The 26667-nt window shown below is 33.2% G+C and overlaps 1 protein-coding gene across 1 annotated transcript in view; it reads left to right on the top strand.

Moving 5' to 3' along the window:
* LOC126889782 (nuclear pore complex protein Nup214) overlaps window positions 1-26667 on the top strand; it is a 52947-nt gene that overhangs the window by 22248 nt on the left and 4032 nt on the right. Inside the window, exons 7-10 of the mRNA XM_050658371.1 lie at window positions 3630-4172; window positions 10060-10287; window positions 14126-14218; window positions 16599-20019. Of these exons, the coding sequence (XP_050514328.1) occupies window positions 3630-4172; window positions 10060-10287; window positions 14126-14218; window positions 16599-20019 (4285 nt within the window). The remainder of the gene's footprint in view (window positions 1-3629; window positions 4173-10059; window positions 10288-14125; window positions 14219-16598; window positions 20020-26667) is intronic.

Below are 26667 nucleotides of genomic sequence, written 5' to 3'. Positions count from 1 at the left end.
CTTAAATTTAAGATGAAATTAGAAAAATTTAGGGTTAGGTTTGATCAGGTTATGTTTTAGTCACTAAAGAACATTTGAATGGTACCTACTAGGTCACTTTAATTTTCAGTTATTAACTTGTTTATATTATTTTCGAATAGGTTAGGTTTGATCAGGATATGTTTTAGTCATTTTAAAGCATATTTTAAAGATATCTTATATGTCACTAAAATTCAGTTATTAACTTTTTTATATTATTTTCGATGACGCTAGGTTAGGTTTCGTCAGGTTATGTTTTAGTCCCTAAAAAATATTGAGAACTTAGAATTATTTAAAATTAGTATTTCACATTTTTCTATATTATTATTATTGCTTCAAATATAAATTTTTTTATATGTTCACTCCATAAAAAGCGATTGTAGATGTGGCAACAGTGTGAATGTCTATATAAAATTGCATATCTTAATCCGTGCGTTTATAATAAATTTTGATCTGAATTTTATAGTAAAGTATTCTATTTTTTACAGTCGAATCTAGGAGCAATACGTAATCTGTTTCAACAAAATGTTTATTGCAGATACGTGCGTTTATAGTCGGAACATATGTATCCCTTCTTATTGCTACAATCCATTTTTTTCTCTTCAGAATATCTTTGAAAAACCTGTGTCCTGATGTTCTCGATAAGCACAAATGCATAGCACAACATTGAGGGATTTTATTTTTTCGAGTTTAATTCACACAGCGAAACAAATATGCAATATTTACTTGGAAATATATTGATTTGAAGTGTTGACGTAAGTTGACGTGACCTCCAACTACACGAGCGCCACCTACGTTGAGCTTTCTAGATTAGCTGACATTGTCTTCGTTGTGAAGTGACGTTGCTGTTTGATATCGATGCTTCTGGTAATCCTGCTTTGAACAAGAAAAAAGTTTTGTGTCCACTTTTGAAGTTTGCTGTTTTTTTATAATCAACTTTCTAAAATTACGAAAATGTGTATAATACAGTTGAACTTCGTTATCTGACGAATAATCAATTAATGTTCTTATATTTCGAGATGAGATTTTACCTCTGATACACCTTCATTTTTTGACAGTGCTGTTTTTTTTCTTCGCGATCTTCACTTCCATTCATCTTCATTTTTTAGGTTCACAACTTCATATGCTATTGCACTTTCAGTCATGTTGTTATGCCCAGAGTCACCTTCATCTACTTCTAGTCATTGTAAAACATCTTCCTTAGGTACTTTTTCTCCGGTATTATATATTGTCCTACAGGAATCAGGAACTTCCAACCCTTCTAAATCTGTGTCTGCATTTTGGCCACTAAACAAATTCTTCCAACCATTTTTTAATCTTTGCTCTTTCACCCCTTTCCATGCTGTAGCAAATTTTTGTCGTTTTCTTATCTTCATCATGCAATACAACCATTACCTACTTCATCTAAAAGCTTTCTGCGATATATTCGTTTGGTTACCAAAATTATTCACTGATCCATGGGTTGAATAAGCGATGTTGTATTTTTTTGTAAAAGCATATAACCACAGTTGCTATGTTGTTCCATTTTATCTTTGCCCATGCGTCATGATTTATTTTCAAACAAATTAAATCAACTAATAAAGTAAAACGTACATCGATGTGTATATTATATATTGTGTATACTATATACTACACACATCGACGTACGTTTCACTTTATGTTTTGATTTAATTTATTTGTTTGAAAATTAAGCATGACGCATGGTCAAAGATAAAATGGAACAACTTCTTCTGAACGTAGAATATTTTTAGAGGAATGAGCAGGAGCGTTTCACCTCTTCCGGCGGTGGTATTCCCAGTTTCTTCTCTTGGAATTTTCTCACTGCAGGTACAAATTTTTTAAAAAACCAATTTTTGGCAATATCTTAGGTGAACCTGCCTTATTAGAGCTTTAATATGAAACAGGAAGATGATGCAATATGTTTTAAAACTCTAGGTTTAGGAGATTTGCCAACAATTAGAGGAGTCAATCTATGCGATCTCTCCCCTTGCTGATTTTTCTTCCAGAATTAGATTTTTCATACTTTTTTACATTCTATTTGTCCGTTATATCCTAAGTCCGTTAAATAGAGGTCCGTTCTATCGAGGTTTTACTGTATGTTGTTCCTCTTATTACGCATAACATGTCCCAGGTATTGCAGCTTTCGTGTCTTGATGGTTTCCAATATTTCCATTCTTTTGTTGACTCTTCCCATGACTTCGTTGTTTGTTACATGCTTGGTCCATGATATCTTCAGGATTCTTCTATACACCCACAGTTCAAATGCTTCCCACTTTTAAGCAGTCGACGCGTTAAGTGTCCATGCTTCTATTCCGTAAAGCAGAGTCGAGAAAATATAACACCTTGCCAGCCTTACTCTCAAGTCTAATTTCAGTTCTCTTGCACAAAGTACCTTTCTCATTTTATTGAAGTTTGTTCGTGCTTTCTCTATTCGAACTTTGATTTCTTTGGAGTAATCGTTTGTGTGATTAATTATTGTGCCAAGATAGTTGCAGTTTTCAACTTGCTCGAAAGTTTTACCGTTAATTGTCAGACTTTCAACATTATTTTGGGTTTTTGATATCCTCATAAATTTAGTTTTCTTGATGTTTATTTATTGATAATCCATATTCTTCTCCATACTCAACTATTTTGTTCATTAGCTTTTGGAGGTATTGGAGGTTGTCCGGTATTATGATAGTATCGTCCTCGTATCTAATGTTGTTAATTGGCGTTCCATTGACCTTTATTTTTGCTGTTTCTGCCTCAAGAGCTTTTTCATAATTTCCTCAGAGTATGCATTGAATAGTAGTGGTGACAATACACACCCCTGTCGCACTCCTCTTTTAATTTCGAACTCTTCTGATGTGTGTTCGTTAATGCGTATGTGTGCCTGCTGTTTATAATATACCTAGATTTGTTATAATTCGAAGATCATTGTATTGTAATTGTTTTGCTTTGAGGACGTCTATTAGCTCTTTGTGGCGGACTTTATCGAAAGCCTTATTGTAATCTATGAAACAGACGTACCTTGGTTCACATCCAAGGATCTCTGGATTTTTACGTTGAATGCAAAGAGAGCTTCACGGGTACCTGCACCTCTACGGAATCCAAATTGGGTTTCTTCAATATCCATATCAAGTGTTTGGTAAATGCGTTTATGAATTATCTTTAAAAACATTTTAAGTCTGTGAGACATCAGGCTTATGGTGAGGTGGTTGGTGCATTCTCGAGCATTTACTTTAGCATGAGTGCACTAATAACCGGCAAATAACGCAAACGATGGAAAATATAATACGTTGTGAAATAAAAAGAGCTGAAAGTAGAATAGGTGGGAAATTGTCCATAGAAAACTTTATATTTACATTACATTACCACTATTTGATAAATAAATAAATTAAGTCTTATTTGACGTTTGTGAAACGTAGATATGTCAGTTTTATTGGCCGAATAACTTTATTCATCGAATAAACTACTATTTGTCGTTGGTGAAACCGGCCAATAGTCAATTAACAATTAATTTAGGCGGAGATACTGATATACATGACAAAATGTTTTGAATTCATTTGACTTATTATAAAATTGACGTGTTTCCGACTTTTAATTGAAACAACTTCAAATTTTTCTTACAGAATGTTGAAACGAGCGAGAAATACTCTGCAATCTACTCTGCTCTAAAAGCTCCAAGTATGATCCCCGCTCCAGCAGATCCAAGACCAATCCTGATCGCTACAAAGCAAGAGGGCCAACCAGTAGGTGCACACCCAGTTTTACCGGACCCTAGATCTGTCCCAATGCCAGAACTCGTGGCACTCGAACCTATCAAATTCCCCACAGCAGAAGCCCCAAGAATCATCGTAACGCCGAAGACTGCCAAGAATGTTCCGCATGACGTTCCGAAGACTACAATGCCACAAATTCAAAAGACTGATGTAGATCCTAAATTAGCTATAGACGAACAAGTAAAAGGTGAGACTCAAGCTATATTAACCAAAATGGTGAAAGAAGAATGTTTAGCCTTGGAATCTGAGTTAAAGGCTTTGCTACATCAAGGCAGAAAGATCAATGTTAATATCGGGAATGAAAATGAGAAAATAATGATGATAAAAGAGTTGCAGGATTTACAAGAATTTGTTAAGGAAATTGTAGATGTTAGTTTAGGAGAAAGTGCCGAGGTAAGTCATAATAGGAAACTTAAACTAATAATTTAAAACATGTATCAAAGATAAAAAAGTTTTGTTTGTCTATCGTTTGGTCCCTAAAGACGATTAAAAATTCAAATTATACCAGCCAGGCCAAAACGCGTTTTGACGTCATCTGGTTATATATTTACATTCTGAACCAGCACAGTAAACAAAATTGTATATAATTTTAAATTAGACATTACAGACATCAGTAGAAAATACAGTTATGTGACGTTACAAGTGTTTGATCGTTTGAACTATTCATAGAAAATTTGTACTTCTACAAAATGGTTTTATTTTCCATAGTAAGCCTTCTTTCCTTTCCTTCAAAAACTGTATCAAACTCCAATCTCAACAAACTGGTATATATTATTACAATGACATACGATAAATGTCATTAGAATATAAATATTTTTCCTTTATTCCGCGACGACGAGCTGGCCAAATACCCAAGTAGGTGGAGGCCAATAAACTAAAGAAAAAGAAGAAGAAGAAGAATATACCTAAATATAACCATAAACGGAACCATATAGTTAAATTATGTGACGTCACGGGTCGTTTGAACTATTTTAAAATACAGAAGACTTTAAAGGGCCTAGTCGGGTAAGATGATGAAAATTGCCCCCAACTCGATTCGAATTCCATATAGGTCACCGTTTAGCATATATAGTGAAACTAACTTTCTGAAATTTTGAACCCCTAGGTGGTCATGTGACCCACCTAGAGCCTAATTAGGGTTTTTATGTTTTTATTTTTTATCTCAGCCGCATCGAGAACTAGCGAAAAACTTCAAATAAAAAAGTTGTAAGCTTTAAAAAGTTCTGTCCGAAATTGTTTTTTTTTTAATTTGTGGCGAGAAATTTAAATTTTAGAACGATTTTAAAATTTTAAATGAGTATAAAAAATAATTAAGACATTCGTTTTCACGAAAAAAATATATAACGTGTATTTTTAAATAATATTTCACCTTGAACTTTTTCAAATTTTTAAAATTGGTGAAACGCACCTTTAACAATAAAAAACCGCATTTTTTCGGTTTTTTTTTTCGTTTTTTGATACAATTTTATACATATTTTTCAAAAAGGGTAACACCGTCACTGGAATAGGCAAAAACATGTATAAAATTGTATCAAAAAACGAAAAAAAAAACCGAAAAAATGCGGTGTTTTATTTTTAAAGGTGCGTTTCACCAATTTTAAAAATTTGAAAAAATTCAGGGTGAAACAATATGCAAAAATACACGTTATATATTTTTTTGGTGAAAACGAATGTCTTAGTTATTTTTTATACTCATTTAAAATTTTAAAATCGTTCTAAAATTTAAATTTTCTGCTAGAAATTAAAAAAAAATTCGGACAGAACTTTTTAAAGCTTACAACTTTTTTATTTAAAGTTTTTCGCTAGTTCTCGATGCGACTGAGATAAAAAATAAAAACATAAAAACCCTAATTAGGCTCTAGGTGGGTCACATGACCACCTAGGAGGCTAAAAATTTCAGAAAGTGAGTTTCACTATACAGGGTGTCCAGAAACTCTACCGACAAACGAAGACAGGAGATTCCTCAGATAATTTTAAGACAATTTAACCCAATTCACCTAGTCCAAAAATGCTTCCTAAGGGAGCTAGAGCTCTTTGAAGATGGCGCCATGTAATTAGATTTTCTTAAATACCTCCAGAACGGTTCTATTTAGAAAAACGAAAATTTGTATGTATATTTATTTTCCAGAAATTAATCGATTCCATCCATTGCGAATTTCTAGTACCGGTCATAAGCGTCCGTTCTGGGTAGGGCAACGGTTATTTTATCGCATAACTTTTTTTTCTTCTACTTTTAAGCATTTTTGATACTGGATTATTAAATTGTGAGGTATTCTAGTACTAAAAGGTACTCTTACTTTAAGTCGGTAGGACACACCGTTTTCTAGAAAAATCGATTTGAAAGTTTTTAGTTTTGGGAATTTGAAAAAAAATATATTGAAAAAAACTAAAAAACAACGATGTATTTTACCAACTTAAAGCAAGAGTAACTTTTAGTACTCGAATATCTCATAATTGAATAATCTAGTGCCAAAAATACTTAAAAATTAAAGACAATAAAGTTATGCTATAAAATAACTGTTGACCTACCCAAAACGGACGCCTATGACCGATACTAGAAATTCGCCATTAATGAAATCGATTAATCTCTGGAATATAAATAAATGTACCAGTTTTCATCTTTCTAAATAGTTTTTTTAATCTTTTTTTTTTTGAAATTCAAAGAACGAAAAATTTTCAAATCGATTTTTCTAGAAAACGGTGTATTCTATCGACTTAAAATAAGAGTACCTTTTAGTACTCGAATACCTCACAATTTAATAATTCACAGTCAAAAATGCTTAAAAATTAAAGACAAAAAAGTTAGGCGATAAAATAACCGTTACCCTACCCAAAACGGACGACTATCACCGGTACTAGAAATTCGCTATGGATAGAATCGATTCATTTCTGGAAAGTAAATAAGCATACCAATTTTCGTTTTTCTAAATAGAAGCGTTCTGGAGGTATTTAAGAAAAACTAATTACACGACGCCATCTTCAAAGAGCTCTAGCTCCCTTAGGAAGCATTTTGGGACTAGGTGAATTGGGTTAAATTGTCTTAAAATTATCTGAGGAATCTCCTGTCTTCGTTTGTCGGTAGAGTTTCTGGACACCCTGTATATGCTAAACGGTGACCTATATGGAATTCGAATCGAGTTGGGGGCAGTTTTCATCATCTTACCCGGCTAGGCCCTTTGTCTAAGTTATTATGAGTTTTTGAAGCGTGAAATTTTTAAAATCTCATTTTTATACAAAACTGAACATTATTAAGTAATAAAAAAATGTGCAAGTTCCCTATACGTATATTTCTAAGATAAACATAAGTTCAAAGTTTTATATACAGTGCGTGCGTAAAGTATGGAAACAAAGATGCTGGGACACCTCGTATAATATATTAACAAAATGTTGGTTAGGTACACGGTTCTTAGATATTTACTGCGGTTGCCTACTCCGACTGTGGTGGGGAGACTTGACTTACGTCACAAGAGTACACAAGCTTATTTTTAAATTTAAATAAACGTTGAAACGTTAAAATTTGATGAAATTTTAGAATGCCAGGTACAGGTTGTGGTGTGGCCAAATTTATTACCTATTATTTAGACTCTTACAATAAATTATACAAGTAATTCTAATTCACATAATCCTAGCTGACCTCTAAGGACGGTATGTATTCAATAGTTAATCCAGTATTGATGGAAATTCAGTATAAGCGACACATTTTCAGTGTAGAATGGAGATTGAACTCCTAGATTTCCATAAATCTTGTATTAACCGTTGGATAAACGCGAGGAACCGGTCCTGTTTAATTTTCAGTACCAAATCATTAAAATATCAACAGTTTTCCGTAATTAGGTATAATAATCCACTAAACATCTTTATTTCACAACTATCTTTACTATTTTCCATACACCAAAGACATAAAAATACTGATTAATCATATTACGATTCAAATTACTGTGCTCTCGTGACGTAATCACAGTATTAATGTTCATTGGTTAGTCGAAATAGGCAACCATATTAAATGTTTAAGAAGCGTGGGTTAGGTATATTAGATGGACCAGCGCAATTTTATATTTTCGATGTTGCCAAATGTATAGTTTCGGAGATATACGGATAAAGTGCATATTTTTAAATGGAATCACTCGTATATTTTACCATCTCTTGTTGCAGTTTTTATTGACGATGCATAATGCTGATTATATTGAACACCAACTTAAATTTTTTCTTTAGGTGCTTTCTGTTTATACAGCAATATCTTCTATTAATTACAAAATAAAAATGTTTTTACTAATTTTTGCATATGAATGGTCAGTATTGGCCATTAACAGGATATATGTTGCATCGGCAATAAAAACTGTAGCAGAAGAATGTAAAATATACGGGCGGTCCTATTTAAAAATACTCATATTATCTATAAATCTCCCAAACTATACATTTGGCAACGTCGAATATATAAAATTTTAAATCGCTATAGTAGAAGTCACATTCAGCTAGCAGTGTACGGATCCCAGATAGCAATATAAACTTGTTTCAAACTTGCAACATGAAAGCTTGCTGCAGGTTTGCCATGGCAACTTTGCAAACTTGCAGCAAGTTTAAATCAAACTTGCTAGTTACAATGTGACAAACTTGCATGAAGTTTGTTTTTTCAAACTTGATACAAACTTGATATAACAAACTTGCTGAAGGTTTGTTTTTGTTTTGTTGCATGAAGTTTTCAAACTTGATACAAACTTGCTTAAGGTTTGTTTTGACATACTAGCCACAATTTGAATAAAATAAGGTGAATAAAAAATACAATACCATTTTATATAACTATTTATTAATCACTCAACTAAAATACAATCTATTGTCTAAAATTATTTATTAGAACCCGCTAGCTTGATTCCGGTTGTGTTCCGATGCTCAGTTTTGTCTATCAGCCCTGAAATAAATAAAAGAAATTGTTATAAACTCTTGCTGTGTGAACAGAATTAATGTTTGCTATTAAAAGAGATAAAAAGATGTTAAAGTAACAATTTTACAATAAAACCTAAACTTATTTATAATGTAATAATGTAATGTATGTATAATGTATGTATAATGTAATATTATAAGTATAATTTATTTTAGATAGTATGTAAATACAGACTAGAAGCTACGAAAAATATAAAAAACTTACCTCAATTTCACTAAATCAAAAAGAATACCAATCTGTATCTAATCACCACAAGCAGGTGGGTCTATGAGAAATTGAAGAAAAGAAGCTTCAGCTTAGTAATAATAATTAAAGTAATAGGTGGTAATAGTCTCGGAGAATCGTACGGTAAATGTAAAAGACTCAAAGAAAAATATCAACCGGCATAGATAGGATAGGACATAACCACAAATTATCACCGCTTGTAGGTTACTTTTCCCGTGTTGCCAGCTGTCGAGTAAGCTTTTTCCCTCAACGTACCTACCTTAAAAATTCCCACTTTTATGATAAAATTCCCTCCTATGCTCCTATTTAAAAAATCTGTGAAAATATGTTGAATTATTTTCAAATATTTTGATTTTTTTAAATATTTTACAATTTTGACTGGAGCAACAGCAAAGATTCCCTTATAAGTTAACTTTTTCCCTTTTCTGTTGAAAATTCTCGCAAAAAGGGAAATTTCACTCCGGTGGCAACACTGTCGTTTTCGTGGACGTGACATCAGTCAGGGTAACGAACGAAACCGAACCGAACCGACCGTAACGTGTAAGTCAACCAAATAGATGGCACGCGTGCCGTGGCTTTGCAACTGTAGGTTTGCAACAAACTTGAATCATCATCTTTGTCATAACAATATTGCAGCAAACTTGACACAAACTTGTCTCGTCATATTTGACGCAACAATTTAAAATCAAAGAAGAATCAAACTTGCCACAAGTGTACATGCTATCTGGGATATAGGATAACAGTGTTGCAAATTCTACTGCCATTGTAACTTTTGCTACTTTTTTAAAATAAGCAGCGACAAACTCAAAAAAAGTTCACAAAAGTTTAGTACTTTTCTATTTTACATTCATAAATATTTCCCAAATTATAATTCTTTTATAATTGCCGATCCATAACGAATGATTAGAAACTTTGACATCATTGTAGTTATTTCTACCATGTAAAACGCACAGGCGTATCTCTGTAACGCTGCGCTGCCGTCTGAGTGTAAACTTCAGTATAGTCCATTTAACATACATAACCAACATTTTGTTACTACATATATCATACGGGGTGTCACAGATATCTTTGTTTCCATTCTTTACGTGCACACTGTATAATAAACTGTAATTTTAGGTTCATTCGTTAAAACAAAACCTAGTTTTGTCGTGGGCTTGGTACGAGGAGGCTTTATCTAGATACAATCTCTCCAAAGACGAAACAATGGGACTGATTCTGAAGAGCCAACCACTCGATTCTGCAACGGAAAAACGACAATCCGATATTAAAAAAATGATGTATTATTTGGATTCTCAATTATCTCAAGCCAGCAAAGCTTTAGATGAACAATGGGACAATTTTCAGGTAAAAAATACTTTAATTTTTTTTATATTTATTCTTTCTTATTTGCTACCATTATATATACATATATACAGTTCCACAGGCCTTAAAGGCCCATGGCTTGGAATTTCTCCAGTGTTTTCCTCTATTTTCTTCTCTCGATGGCCGCAGTTCTCCAATTTGTTATCCCTGTCTTAAATAAGTTGTCCATAATGCCTTTTAGGTCCAAATTAATTAAAACTTTGTTGTTTGGCTAACATTATATTTACATCGAACAAACGGTGATTCAACCATAATTGTTTACAATAACATCACATTACCTATACCACTACATTTGTACATCTCAAGTATCTAATAATAACTCTAATACTAAATTCACCTACACTACATGTTTATACCCGACATAATATGAATACATCACATTTATAATTCACGGTCAAAAGTTAGTGTCTTCGTATCGAGCTAATACCCTATATTATATTTTGATAAAGTTATTTAAAACTTAAAACGTATTTTATATAGATTGTCCCAACTATACTACATTCCGTTTGTTTCCAGGTCTTCCTTACACGCTTCTAGGCACTTTTCCGTGATCCTCCTGTAAAGGATTTATATTAGCATCCAAAAAATAAGCGTTAATCCATATCGATTTAATTTTTAAAAGTCTTAAGCAAATATTATTTACATGCATTGTTTGGATTTCGTAAATGGGTGACATTGGTTTTGTAATCTAGGCCACGCATTTTGAAAACACCGAAGTCAGCAATTATACTGCTATTAGTAATTCACGGTCACATTCAAGTATGGTCAATCATAACAAACAATTACGATTTATTTATAGATACGTATAAAGTAAAGATGTAGATTATTCATTATTCAGAAACCGACGTGGTGAGAGTAGAGACGTTATCCATCCCTTACACCAACTAGTTACTGTCGTACATGGTGACTTAAATAAATATATTCCGGTAATTAGTGTTTCAACTTAATCAACCCCATCATCGGGGGTTGCAACCCCCGTATCACCATACTCCTCTACTTTCCTTCTACTCTCTGCAGCGAGTCCTTTGCTCATCTTCTGTCAGCGATTCAAACTATGTCACCTTTTTGAAGTAATAATCTTCACTATCGTTGCTTGTGGTAGTCTTCAGTTGTGCGTCTTCATACAGGGTGATTGATTAGTAGGGTAAAGCTCAATAGCTCCGCTATAGTAATAGATAGCAATAAAAGTTAACAAAAATTTTAGCCACCTTTGAGCTTCACATTACAAAATTAGTTAGAATGTTACAGGGTGTTCGATAACACAGTGGCAGACCTAACTTATGTTTTTTTAAATGGAACACCCTATATTTTATTTTATATTCGAAATCCTGTTAACTTCTCCATCACAAAAATATAAAGGTTTGTAATGTTATACAGGGTATTTACAAAGTTATAACCAATTTTGTATGAAAATCGTAACAAGTTCAACTCCCTGTATAAATAAAAATAAGCACAACAGCAATGGTTTATTAATGCCATATTTTTTTATTTATTGTCAAAATTTTTAAGAATTATTGATATTGCTAATTTTCTTTATATCAAATACAGGGTGAGTCAAAACGCAAGTACATTATTTTCTCAGTAATGTTAAATGGAACACCCTGTATTTTATATCATTATTGAAAAGTAACATTAACGTACTTTAATTTTTATATAACATTCCCTATGCCCAAATTTATTAGTTTTCGAGATATTTTCATTTTTCAGAGCAAATTATTTTAGGTGTTTAAATTTATCTAAATTTTAAGTAAGCCATGACTGAATTGACAATTGAAGATTACCGATTATCAATCCGGTAATCTATGTAACACTGTAGCAAATAAAGAAATAAAAATAATTTATTAGTAATACATTTTACAAACAAAAACACAACCCCTACATGCAACATTTTTGAAACAATTAAAAACTATCTTTTTATGTAAATGCAACAAATAAACAAAGAAAATTAGTAATAAAGTTTACAAAAAAACACACAAACACAAAATACGATATTTTGTGAAGACAATTAAACACTACTTTTGTATGTAAATGTAACAATGTAACAAATTAAAGAACGAAACATAATTTATCAGTAATACATTTTGCAAAAAAACATGTTTGAAAAAATTAGAAGCTACTTTTAATAAAATATTTTTAATATTTAATTACATAAGATGTTCAAAATTATCTCCTAACACATTTATGTACGCCTAAAAAACGATCATTGAATGAGCTACTTACTCTACGGAGCATTTGTAAATTAACACATCGAAATACACTTTGTATTCTATTTTTCATCTCATCCCTTGTTGTTGGAGGTATTTTATAAACTTCATTATTAACGTAACCCCAAAAAAAATCAGTCCAGTTTATTAAATTCTGGTGATTGGGGTGGCCACGCTACTGGTCCATTGAAAAATGAAAATATCTCGAAAACTAATTAATTTGGACATAAAGAATGTTATCTAAAAATTAAAGTACGGTAATGGTACTTTTCAATAGTGTTATAAAATACAGGGTGTTCCATTTAAAATTACTGAGAAAATAATGTACGTGCGTTTTGACTCACCCTGTATTTGATATAAAGAAAATTAGCAATATCGACCATTATTGAAAATTTTGAAAATACGTTAAAAAATATGGCATTAATAAACCATTGTTGTTTTGCTTATTTTTATTTATACAGGGAGTTGAACTTGTTACGATTTTCATATAAAATTATTTATAACTTTGTAAATACCCTGTATAACATAACAAACCTTTATTTTTTTGTGATGGAAAAGTTAACAGGATTTAGAATTTTAAAAAAAATATAGGGTGTTCCATTTAAAAAAAAACATAAGTTTGGTCTGCCACTGTGTTATCGAACACCCTGTAACATTCTAACTAATTTTGTAATGTGAAGCTCAAAGGTGGCTAAAATTTTTGTTATTAACTTTTATTGCTATCTATTACTATAGCGGAGCTATTAAGCTTTACCCTACTAATCAATCACCCTGTATATGTGGTCTGTCCCATTTCCATATATTTTGTTTTTTGATCGTTAATACTCAGTTCATACTGCTTAGCTTTCGCTACAAAGAGTTTGAAAATCATCAGCAGTTCCCTTTCAGTTTTCGCCATTAACACTACATCTTCCGCAAAGGCCAGAGCCTGGCTTCTGTTGTCATAGGTCATACCTTTCGTTCGTTCCACTCTCTCAATATTGCCTCCAAAAATAAATAGAAGAGTACTGTGGACAGAGGATCTCCCTGCTTTTCCCTCTTTAACTTTAAATTTTCATGTTAGGCTTCCTTCTATCTTTACTCTAATGTCGGTCTTCATTAAGGTCATTTTTACTAGTCTGATCATCTTTTCCGGAATTCCAAGTACTCTTAAGATCTGGTCAGACGCCTTCTTATCACAGAATCGTCCTCTACTTCTTCTTGTGCCACTCCTATCGGAGATCGGAAATCATCAAGGCTATCCTGACCTTGTTTACAGCTGACCAAAAAAGTTCATTAGGGGTGCAGCCAAACCACTCTCTCAAATTCCGCAACCGTGACATTCTTCTACGGTCTGGATTCCGTTTTCCTTTTATTTCCTTCTATCGGAAATTATATTTCCTACAAGCTTACAGAATCGTAAGCTTGTTTAAAAACTATAAAGAGGAGATTTAGCTTTAACTGTTGCTCGTACGTACTGCTCTGAATCATTTTCAACACGAATATTTGATCTATGGTGGATCTGCCCTTTTTGAATCTTCACTGGTATTCACCAACCTGCTCGTTTAAGTGCCTTTGCAATCTACATGTATAATTTTAAAATCATATCAAATTAATTACATGAATTGACATTTTAGGATTATACAAAAAAATCGTATAGAGTACAAATGCCAACAATGGAAGCCATTTTCCAAACCATGGTGAGACAGGGTGCACTTTTACAAAAACAGGTGAGTTAATGAAATACAGTGTGGCAAAGCCAAATGGAATAAAAATGAAAATAAACGGTTTCGTTTTGATTTAAATCGGGTCTCTCCCATCCACCGACACGTGTTTCTAGATCTACCCGTTATCAAGAGGGCTTTGCAAGAAGACCAATCTGAATCAAAACGTCCGTTCTGCTCGGTATAAATAATGAAATATTTATACCGGAGTATGGTTAGAACGGCCTCTAACGGGGAACGATGAAATGACATTCGTTTGTCGACATTCATTTCACTCATTTCAAATGTAATAAATTCATTATTTCGTGAATGAGCGATTTTGGAAATAAATCCTGAAAAAGTTCGATTTTTATTTTTAAATTATTAGTCGAGGAAATGAAGCATTTTGGCTAGCAAATGCATTTTGGCTAGCGTCCAGCATGGATTTACTTGAAATTTTCACAGAAGGTAGGGAATAGTCCAACGATCATTTTCTATATCATGCCGCTGTACGCTAAAACCTTGGGGGTGGTTGCCACCCCATCTCGGGGGCTTATTACATTTTAACCATGTAAATCGATGTAAAAAGTAATTCTAAGAAAAAAATGTTTTTTATATTTTCTTCGTAAAACTAATATTTTTCGAGTTATTCGGGCTTGAAAGTAACAGTTTTTCGATGAAAAAATCGACTTTTTTAGACGATTTTTTGAGAATACCTCGAAAAATATGCATTTAATCAAAAAAACTGTCGATATCAAAATTATATCTTTTAGTAACACAAACCAAATTATTTTTCTATAATATTTTTATGACCAATAAGAACCGAGATACGGCATGTGAAAGGTTAGCTTTTTTCGTCAAATGCATAATTTGAAATATTCAAAGCCGAATAACGGGATAACTTTACATTTTTTCGAGGAAAACTTAGATAATCTTTTTTCAAGCATGGAATTAGACCTTTCAAAAAAAAATAATAAAACGTTTCTAGCAGAAAAATTGAACGACTTGTGATAAAAAAAATGTCGGTACCTGCTTTTCTCTATGAAAAAATCAGTGAAAACAACCCCCTAACTACCCTCCTAGTTAAAAATTGGTCTTCGCCATTCTCTAATTCCTTTTATATTTGTATTATCAATACACCCAAGAAGTTTGGCCTATTTAAAAGGCCTAATTTTAGAAAAATTGGAGTTTAAAGAAAAATTAATTTTTTGGAATTTCCCATTTTTCACCTTTTACTTCAAAATATCTCCGAAAATACTGGAGATACAAAAAAATGATACACTACTAAATTGTAGCTTTTTTAATATCTAAAATTACCTTGTACATAGATTTTCATTAAATTGAACAGTTAGCGAGATATAGCTGTTTAAAACCTTTATTTACGAGCAAACACCTCCTTATTCGAGCCCTTTAAACCCACCCTAATTATAAACTAAGGGATCTTACGGAATTTAGTTTACACAGTCTTAATAACTCTTTAAAAATTCTACAAAGTCATTTTTCAAAAAACTTTTTATCGCCAAAAATGAAGCAGCTATGTTTATAAAACGAATTTTTTTTTTCGAAAAATTCGGATAGTCCTCTTATGGTTAATTTTCAATGTATGTATAATACCACAGAACCGGTTCGTATACTGGAAATTGACTAAAAAACTATTTGTATTTGTACATATTTGTAAATTCGTATTTTTGTGCAAATAAATGTTTTTGTAATTCTTTAATTCTACTTTTTTTCTGTATAGATCTATTAAAATATCTACTTTTAAAAACTGTAATATTATTAAGGGTGGTTTTTAAGAATTGAAGTATTATGATATTATATCCTAAAGTATAAAACAATAATTATTTAACCAATCAAAACAAAATTTTACCCATATCAAAGTTTACATTGTTTTTATATAATTTTTGACAATAAGGGGTAGTTTCACCCCTAAAAATAATCAACGCCCTTAAGCATGATATAAAATATAAAGTACAGGGTGAGATGATCCTAATCCCAAATTTTTATGTAAATCGATGCCAGCCGAAATTATTCTTTTAGTATTTAGAATTTAGAAGTAACATTTTTATATATAGCTCCAACAAGGTTGGTTTTAAGGGTTGAAATATTATGAAACTATATCTTAAAGCATAAAACAATCATTATGTAACTAATAAGAACCAAATGTTGACAATTTAAAATTTGAAATGTTAAATTATAATTTTTTACAATTAGGGGTAGTTTTCACCCTTAAAAAACCAAGAGCGTACAACGGCTCAATATAGAAAATTAACTAGAAGGTGTAATGAGTCTAATCCCAAATTTTTGTACAAATCGATGCTGGACGAAAAAATTGCGAGATTTTGCCATTTTTTAGCTTCATATGATTTTTTGACATATATATCATACTTTTCTTTTTATTTTCCAGAACTACATTTTAAAAGATATAAGCAGCAATGCCAACCTAAAACAGATGTCTAAAGACACTTCTTCCCTCTTCGTTGGATTAAAAAAGATCGAGGACCTTAAATACCTTCGTTTGGATCCAGATGATGACTACCGCATTCTACATGAGCAAATACGCGACAGAAACAAAAAATTAACTTCGTCGAAAACGCAGAAGCTTCGAGACTTCCTCAAACATAGAGATATAACCCACGTTACAGCTGCTAGACCTAAACTTAACACCTCACTGACCAGATCACCCACTGTTAGAGGAAGCCACGTTTTTTCGATACTAGGAGCCGAAATGTCGCCTGTAATGAAACCGGCAGTTGTTAAAAACCTTAAATTTTCTGAATCGACTCCTTTAAAACTTATGCAAGATATAAAACCGACATTGGTACCTCCAAATACTCCAGCACAACCGGAACCTTCAAAAACCTTCACGTTTAAAAGCTTGGACAAAAACGTACTGCCTCCTAACGTTAGCACTTATTATCCAGTGACGAAAAACCTTTTAAGCAATTTAACTCAAACCCCTATCTCTTCAGCTTTCGTTCCTACTACTCAAGCCACTAAAAATTTTACCTCTTCAGCTGGTTTAACTTTCACAACACCTTCAACTGTAGCAGTTGAAGGAACCCCTAGTCAGACATCTGTAGCCCAGTCTTTATATCCCAATTTGTCCCAATACACTTTTGATAGTACTAGTACAAGCACGAAACCTGAATCGTCAGTTCCCAGTCAAGGAAAAGTTACTTTCAGTTTTAAATCAAATGTTGACGTTTCTTCTGAGTTACCATCCCAAAACACTGGAGCCCAGAGTTTCTTTTCATTTGGAAAACCCGCTAGTTCAGCTATTGCCACTGCAAGTTTGCAAACTGTAGCAACGACGACTTCTTCAAAGTCCTTATTAGGAACACCTGGCACAGCGGATACAGGCAGCCTCCTTACGGCACCTAAACCTAATTTCTTTAGTACGGCTCCATTGACTATACTTCAATCAACAACTTCAACTTCAGCACAACTTCCTCAAACTACTTCTGTATCAAACGTTTCTAAACCAAGCACACCTTTGATGAATTTAAATACTGCTTCAGTGGCCTTAACTACAACAACCACGTCACTGTTTGGTTCAATTAGCTCTCCTTCTGTTTCAACATCTTTCTTCGGCACAAAACCACTTACATCGTCAGCTAAAGTGGCTTCCTTTGGTGATGTTAAATCAACAGGAGATGGTGACAGGTTACATTCAACAACAGACGAAGCTACTATTAGTAGTACGATTGCTACTAGTACTACATCCATAGGTGCATTAAAAACACCGTCCAGTTCTTCTGGTTCTATTAGCGTAACTAAATCAGGATTTACTCCAGTTGTGAGCAGTACTTCTATGTTTGCGCCGGGTACTGCAATTTCTACCAAAGTGGGATCCCTGTTTAGCTCCATACCTCCAGCAACATCAATAAAGTCTACTTTTAATACTAGTACATCTGCATCAGTTTTTCCGACTATATCGTCAAGTTCAAGTGGAATATCGATAAGCAGCAAAAGTTCCATTTTTGATAAAACCGAAAGCACACAAGGTTCTGTATTTACTAGTACCGCGACAGTCACGGAATCTTCTATATTTGGCAATACTGGATCTACTGCCCAGACTACGCTTTTTGCTTCTCAACCTACTGTTCAGTCATCTTCTGAATTTGGTACCCCGGTGATTACTCAAACTTCTACTGTCGAAACACCAAAGTCTACACAAGCTTCTGTATTTGGAACTGCAGCTACACAACCGTCTATTTTTGCATCTCCAGCAACCACGCAGTCTTCCATTTTTTCACCAGCAAGTACTCAGCCATCTCTTTTTAGTACGCCAACCACCACCAAATCGTCTATTTTTACTTCAGAAGCTCCTACTCAATCATCTCCTTTTAGTAATACAGCCATCACCCAGCCTTCAATTTTTGCTTCACCAACTTCTACCTCAACGACCACTCAGTCGACTATTTTTGCTTCAGTAGCTACCACTCAACCCTCGATTTTTAGTACGCCAACCACCACACAGTCTTCTGGATTTGGTACCCCAACAACTACTCCTGGAACTATATTTGGTGCTACAACATCTACTGCAACTTCTACTTTTGGTATGCCAACAGCTACATCATCTGCTTTTGGTGCATCATCAGCTAGTCCTTTGGCAGGTTTTGGTGCACCATCAATTACTGCACCCGCAGCTACTTCATCATCTACTTTTGGTGCATCATCAACTAGTCCATTGGCAGGTTTTGGTGCACCATCACTTACTGCACCCGCAGCTTTTGGTTCTCAAAATACAACGCAATCTTCTATTTTCGGTGTTACGACAACTACAAAGTCTTCTATTTTTGGTTCTCCAAGCACTACTCAATCATCAGTTTTTGGTACTCCCTCCACGACTACACAAGCACCTTTTTTTGCCACTACCCAATCTTCCGTTTTCGGTGGTCAGTCAACTGGCTCGATATTTAGTAGTACGACACCTTCCGCATTTGGTTCAGCAAGTCCTACCAGCACACAAGGATCTATATTCGGAGCAGCTTCTCCGGTTTCAAGCTCATCTTCAATTTTTGGTGCACCAGCTACTACATCTTCAGGATTTGGTCAAACAACAGGTTCTATTTTTGGTTCCTCAGGCTTTGGTGCAACTGCAACGACCACAGCTGCATTTTCTCAACCGGCAACGTTTGGCTCAAATTCTGGTTCAATATTTGGTACCCCAGCAACATCCAACAACAGTGTTTTTGGTTCGGGAAGCAATTCGTTTGGTGCTGCAAGTACTTCTAGTAGTGTTTTCGGTTCTACACCATCCTCATCGTTTAGTTTCGCTTCAGCTGCTAATAATGCGGGTTCTTTAGGGTTTGGAAACCTGAATGTCGGGAATACATCCGGTAATAGTATTTTTGGAGCTGCTCCAACCTTCAATCAACCAAATGCAAACCCCTTTGCCAGCGCTACCAACATAGAGACTCCTTCTACGACTGGGTCTATATTTGGCAGTGGTAGTACCAGTAGTGGCTTTGGCAGTGGTGGTGGTAGTAGTTCCCAAAGTATATTTGCAACGAATACATTTGGTTCTGCTGGAGGATTTGGCCAACAGTCTAGTTTTGGACAAAGTACCTTTGGTCAACAATCGTTCGGTTCGCCACAAGCAGGGCCTTTTAGTGGAGGCGGTGTAGGGGTAGGACAGACCGGTTTTGGATCTCCAGGAGGCTTTCAAAAACAACAAGGAGGTTTTGGGGGAGCACCCGTGTTTGGAGGATCGCCACAAGCTGCATTTGGAAGTAGTCCCAGTTTTGCGAGCCCTCCCGCTTTTGGAGGGGCACCATCGTTTGGAAGCCCCGCTAAAGTTTTTGGATCGAATGCACCACCAGGTGAGTAAAAACAGACATAATCGAAGTACGAAATAGTTGTCATGTATACCAGGTTAACAATTGGAGTGCCTAGACTTATGCATAATTTCTGGTATAAGCGGAAAACAATTATTGAAGGGTACATGGGAAGAACGGCAATAGTCATTTGGATTTATCTCGAGAACACTGAAAATTAAGATTTATTAACTTATTATAAAGTCAATATAATATACACACACTCAAACTTATATGGAAGCATCTGATATTTCTTACTATTTCGTGCGAATTTAGAAAAACGAACACACGAAGTCAAACAATATTTATTTTAAAGCAATTTAATAACAAATGCATAACAATTAAATAAACAATAAATACTCTGGGCTAATTAGCAAAATTCATGGAAAGTTATTTACCAGCAATTTTATTGCTGGAATCGAATTATAAGATCCTATATATTAATAACATAGTTATGCAAAGTCCGCAGATAGTGTGCTACTTTTTTTATAAACAAAATGGCGCCGACAAATCGTATTTTTTTCAATTATTTCTCTATAACTCCGAAGATTTTAACTTTACAACAAAAATACCCAAACAAAAATTCACCGCAATTAAATTCTGCATAGAGATATGTTTTTCACGATTTGCTCCGACGAAAATTTTCCTCGGAAAATGCGGGTTTTCCTAACAAAAACTCTAATTTTCAAATAAAGTTTTAGGTAAGTAATTATTAATCAATAATTAAATAACTTAGTGACATCAAAGCTTTCTTGGTGTAGATTGTAATTCCAGAAGCCGGTGAAAATTAAACGAATATTTTAGCAACAATTCAATTGTTAATAAATAATTTACGATCGCAATAATAACCAAAATAATCATGATACATTGATCAAACTTATAAAGATTATAAAGATGAGATGCTTATTTAATATTTTATCGACAAAATATAAATTTTTCTTTTTTTTTGCATAATCTTTAAATTTTGAAAAAAAAAATAGTTATAATACGCTGGTCTAATTAGTAAAGTACAAAGAAATTTTATTGCTGGAATCGAATTATAAGATCATATGTATTATTAATATAGGTATGCAAAGTCCGCAGATAGTGTGCTACTTTTTTTATAAACAAAATGGCGCCGACAAATCGTATTTTTTTCAATTATTGCTCTATAACTCCGAAGATTTTAACTTTACACCAAAAACTCTCAAATAAAAATTCACCCCAATTTCTACATAGAAGCATGTTTTTTCCGATTTGCTCCGACGAAAATTTTCCTCGGAAAATGTGGGTTTTCCCAACAAAATCTCGAATTTTCAAATAAATTTTTTGGGCCAATAATTATTTATCAATAATTATATAGCTTGGTGAAATAAAAGCTTTCTTGGTATAGATTATAAATTCAGAAGCCGGTGAAAATAAAACGAATATTTTAGCAACAATTCAATTGTTAATTAAAAATTTACAGTCACAATAACAACCAAAATAATCATGAGACATTGATCAAACTTAGAAAGATTATAAAGGTGTGATGCCTATTTAATATTTTGTCAACAAAATATAAATTTTTCATTTTTTGCATAATCTTTAAATGTTTAAAAAAAATTGTTATAAAAAAATTAACATTTCTCAGAAATTGTTTATTATATTCTAATTTTATAAAATACTTAAAATGCGTATTTCATAGGTCTTGAAAATGAATGCTTTAAAAATTTTTTCCAACCATTTGCAAAAAAGTTATGAAACAGCAAAGTAAATATACAAAATCTCCGTTGTTTATAATTTGTTTTAATTGTTTAAAAGCTTAAACGTGAGTCTATGGTACAATCTAATTACTCACAAAGAATGTCAAAAATTAGTGCAATGGTTATATTTTAATCAAAGATTAAAAATACTTTTTTTTTGTAATTTTTAGCGCAAAAGTAGGCCTGATACAGAGTCGGAGCTAAAATGTTCACTCGAAGCGACTGACACGCAGCATATATTATTTTATAAAAGTGTACGTCTCGCGCGGTCGGTCGTCGCTCCGAGTGAAAATTTCAGCTACAGTGCTATATTATTCTACTTTCGCGCGTGTAAATTACAAAAAAATATATTTATAATCTTTAATTAAAATATAACCATTAATTTGATAATCGATATTTTTTGTAAATAATTAGCTTGTACATTATACTCACTTCTACGCTTTGAAAGAATTAAAAAAATATATAAACACCGTAGTAATCGTATGTTTACTTTGCTGTTTCATAACTTTTTTGTAAATGGTTGCAAAAAAGTTTTAAAGAATTCATTTTCAAGATATTTGAAATGCGCATTTTAGCTATTTTTTAAAATTACAATATAATAAAAACTTTCTGAGAAACGTTAATTTGTTTATAACTATTTTTTTTTAAACATTTAAAGATTATGTAAAAAAATAAAAAATTTATATTTTGTCGACAAAATGTTAAAAAGGAATCTCATGTTTATAAGATTTCAAAGTTTGATCAGTGTATCATAATTATTTTGGTTATTATTGCGACCGTAAATTATTAATTAACAATTGAATTGTTGCTAAAATATTCGTTTAATTTGCATTAGCTTCTGGAACTATAATCTAAACCAAGAAATTTATCATTTAAGTCACCAAATTATTTAAATATTGGTAGATAATTACTTATCTAAAACTTTATTTGAAAATTAAAGATTTTGTTGGGAAAACTCCCATTTTCCGAGGAAAATTTTCATCGGAGCAGATCGGGAAAAACACGTCTCTATGCAGAATTTAATCACGGTGAATTTTTATTTGAGAGTTTTTGTTGTAAAATTAAAATCTTCGGAGTTATAGAGCAATAATTGAAAAAAACACGATTTTCGGGCGCCATTTTGTTTATAAAAAAAGTAGCACACTATCTGAGGACTTTGCATACCTATATTATTAATATATAGGATCTTATAATTCGATTCCAGCAATAAAATTGCTGGTAAATAACTTTTCCCAAAAATGGCCTATTCTCCGATAATCAGCCCAGACTAAAAGTATTTAACAAACAAATTGAAAATAGTTGTTTTAAAGTCAATAGCATACAAAATTTCAATGTAAAACGAATAATGTTTAAATTGTTTTTTGTATTTTTTGGTAGTCAGTATTATCACCTGTAGTCCTTATGCAAGCTTCAGTTTGCGTGGGCACGCTCCTAATCAAATTATCAACATTTTGTTGTGGTAGGTTGCTCCATCCTTTAAGAGCAGCTTGTACTAGCCATCCGGTGTTTTGTAGATTATCCCAGCGAGCTCTAATTTTTCTTTTAAGCATATCCCACAAATACTCGATAGGATTAAGCTCGGGTGAGCAAGCAGGCCACTCCAAACACGGGATACCTTCTGCTTCAATGATGTCTGTAGTCACTCTAATGGTATGTAGAGGTCCATTATCATGCAATAAAATTTAATTTTCTCCTGTTGCACCTCTCCAGAGCCTGGCTACAGGTTATCAACATACCTGTGAGCAGTTAAAGTTGATAGGATGAAAATTAAAGGAGTTTTATTACGGATTACAATTCCTCTCCAGAACGTTACACTTCCCCTTTTATATTTGTGAACAAATCTGACAGTTTTCGTTCTTGCTTGTCTTCCTAGATCTCGTACACGATTTAGTGGGTCATCTGATTTTACACAAATCCTGACTTTTTTTGAAAATAGCACATTTTGTCAATTCCCAATGTTCCAGTTTTGGTGGCGAAGACACCAATTTAGGCGATCAATCTTGTGCTGTCTGGAAAACTCGGGAACCCATAACTGTCTCCTGTTGTATACTTCTTGGTACGAACTCTTCTTCTTGTCGTTTCAACTGAAACAGTTACACCTGTAGCTTCCAAAAGCTGCCTTTGGAGCTGCAGGTGAGAAATGGTTGGGTGTCTTCCAGCTGATTGGGCAATTAAACGATCGTGGAGAGCCGTTATTACTTTTGGCGACTTTGCTTTATTTTTGAGCTTTCCTAGTTCCTGTTACCTAGCATAGGTTTTGGACAGGACGCCCTGTATTAAGCCTAGCTCTACAGCTATGTCCCTCTGAGAACATTACTTTCTCCACAAGACCAATAATCGTTCCTCGTTGTAAGTTCTATAACCCCACACGAAGCATATTTTCGTTTTTGGACGCAAAAGTTAGTTTATTTATTTTCGTTCAATTTGCAACTCAAGCAAATAACCTATACCGTACCGAGCTGTACTATCCGATTGTCTTATGTATTTGTTTATTTTCAATAAAAACCTTTATCCTTCACAACAATAACAAGTTTTTTCAAAAGAAATAAATATTACTTTAAAATACATGGTGATTCCATATAAGTTTGAGTGTGTGTATCATAAAGTCTAAGTGATTATTATTTTATTCTTCTTCTTCAGGTGCCATCTCCGCTACAGAGGTTGGCAATCATCATAGCTATTTTAATATTTGAGGCAGTAGCTCTAAATAGTTGTTTTGAGCTGCATCCAAACCATTCTCTCAGGTTCTTCAGCCATGAAATTCGTCTTCTTCCGATGCTTCTTCTGCCATATATCTTTCCTTGCATTATGAGTCGCAGAATGCTATACTTCTCGGCCCGCATCACATATCCGAGATACTGTAGTTTTCTTTCTTTAATTGTAAGTTCAACTTCCTTCTCTTTACCTATTCTTCTCAGTATGTACTTCGTTGTTCGTAACTCTATCTACCCAGGAAACCCTCCTAATTCTTCTATAGGTCCACATTGTTAAGTCGTCTCATTGTCTCTACATTTAACGTCCATGATTCCACTCCATAGTATAGTACACTGTTTACGTAACATTTTGTTGGGCGTACTTTAATAGCTAATGTTACATCTTTGCTACATAGGACCTTTTTCAATTTCATAAAATTAGAACGTGCTTTTTCGATTCTGACTTTGATTTCTGCAGTGTAGTCATTATTTTCTGTTATGTGTTTATTATTTTTTTCTACGGCCGTGTTAAAAGAGCCACTTTCCCGCACGCATTTCGTTTCCGAAAGTTCTTCTTTCCCGCACGGCGTGCGGGAAAGTAAAATACCTTGTAATATGGCATTATAATATATTATAATACATGCACTAAACTATTATTTAGATATTATTTACTAATTTATTTCAAATTTATTTTATCGTGTTCATGTTTTAATGAAATTAGCGCGATAATTCGATGAAATAAAATTATTTTGACATAATGTTTAAAAGTCAGATCGGTAGACAATTACAATGGTTTTGAATCGTCGTCATGGAAACCAATATCGTCGTCGTGGTAACCCATTATATTAAAAGTTTGGTTTTGACAACCTTGTCAAAGAATTAATTTGTGTATTTTCACTCCTAAAAAAAAATTGATATACTTTTTCTCATGAGCATCTTTCAGTGCGTCACAGTTTTTCGATTTCTTTCTAACGCATTAAATTGTATGTGACAGAAAAAAGGCACGTCGTTGATTACTATGGTAATTATTCTAATTCGGTGATTATTCTAGTTGTCGATAGATGGCGCTATAATCAAAAAAAAATTATTTACGAATTATATAATATATCTACGAATATGATCTGTACAATTTATAAGACTATACAAATCAAAGAAAGTACCATTTTATAAATGCAATAAACACAATTGATTTGTTTTTATGCCAAATTGCAAATAAAATGTGACAACTATCAGATTTAACTAAAATGTCATGTTAGAATAAATGTCATTAATGTATATTTTCACGGATTACCTTTTTTTCTATCATTTGTGACGCACTGAAAAATGCTCATGAAAAGAAGAATATAACTCTATTTTTTGTGGCTTCTTTCCAAACGTACGGCCTTAGAAAAAATATTGTTCCTAACTCATGCGGAAAGTGTCTTCCCCGCACTCGACTGCTTGCCCGAACTCTGCTATCGCGTCTTTCGGGTCAACGGCAGTCTCGTGCGTGAAAGTATCACTTTCCGCACTAGTTAGGAAAATAACTATATTGTTATACTTTAGATTTCACTTTATAATAAATTATTAAATCTTAACTTTCCACTTGCTCGAAAAAAATCACAATGGACTATTGCCGTTTTTCCCTGTACCCTTTAATTGTTTTTGGTAGATAAAGACAGATTGTTTGGAATCCATCCATCTACTGATCTGGCGTGGAATATCGTTATGGGCCATTCCACGAACATACGCCTGCTTTGGATTACTTCGACAACGAATATTTTACTGTGCAACATAAGAAGTACGAAAGTAAATGGCGCTAATAATTATTCCAATAAACAACAATGTAATTTGCAATTTACTTTCGTTCTTTTTATTTTGCACAGTAAAATATTCGTTGTCGAAGTAATCCAAAACAGGCGTATGTTCGTGGAATAGGGTATACCCGTTTTCCTTTATTGGAATGTGCCTTTGTTACAGTGTTCGCTATTGTCAAAACAACATTTGATGGAGTCCAGAAGACTTTTTCAACTAGTTGTTTTTCATTTACGACGTACATTATTTTATGATATACAACAGGTAAACTTACCGATTTATCTATAAACACTAATCAGGAGTTGGTCCTGATAACTTCTTTCAACAATAGAGGATTTATAAAGGGAAATTGTTTTTATTCCTTTACCATAATCTAAAAGTTTCTATCTTTAGTCACATCAACATCAATCCCCTTTACCGGCATGTCCTGCCTAAGCGTCCCC

The sequence above is a fragment of the Diabrotica virgifera genome, chromosome 8 (assembly GCF_917563875.1).
Source record: "Diabrotica virgifera virgifera chromosome 8, PGI_DIABVI_V3a".
NCBI classification, from domain to species: Eukaryota; Metazoa; Arthropoda; class Insecta; order Coleoptera; family Chrysomelidae; genus Diabrotica; species Diabrotica virgifera.
The sequence above is the reverse complement of the archived record's forward strand: the minus strand, read 5'-3'. Positions and strand labels throughout refer to the sequence as shown.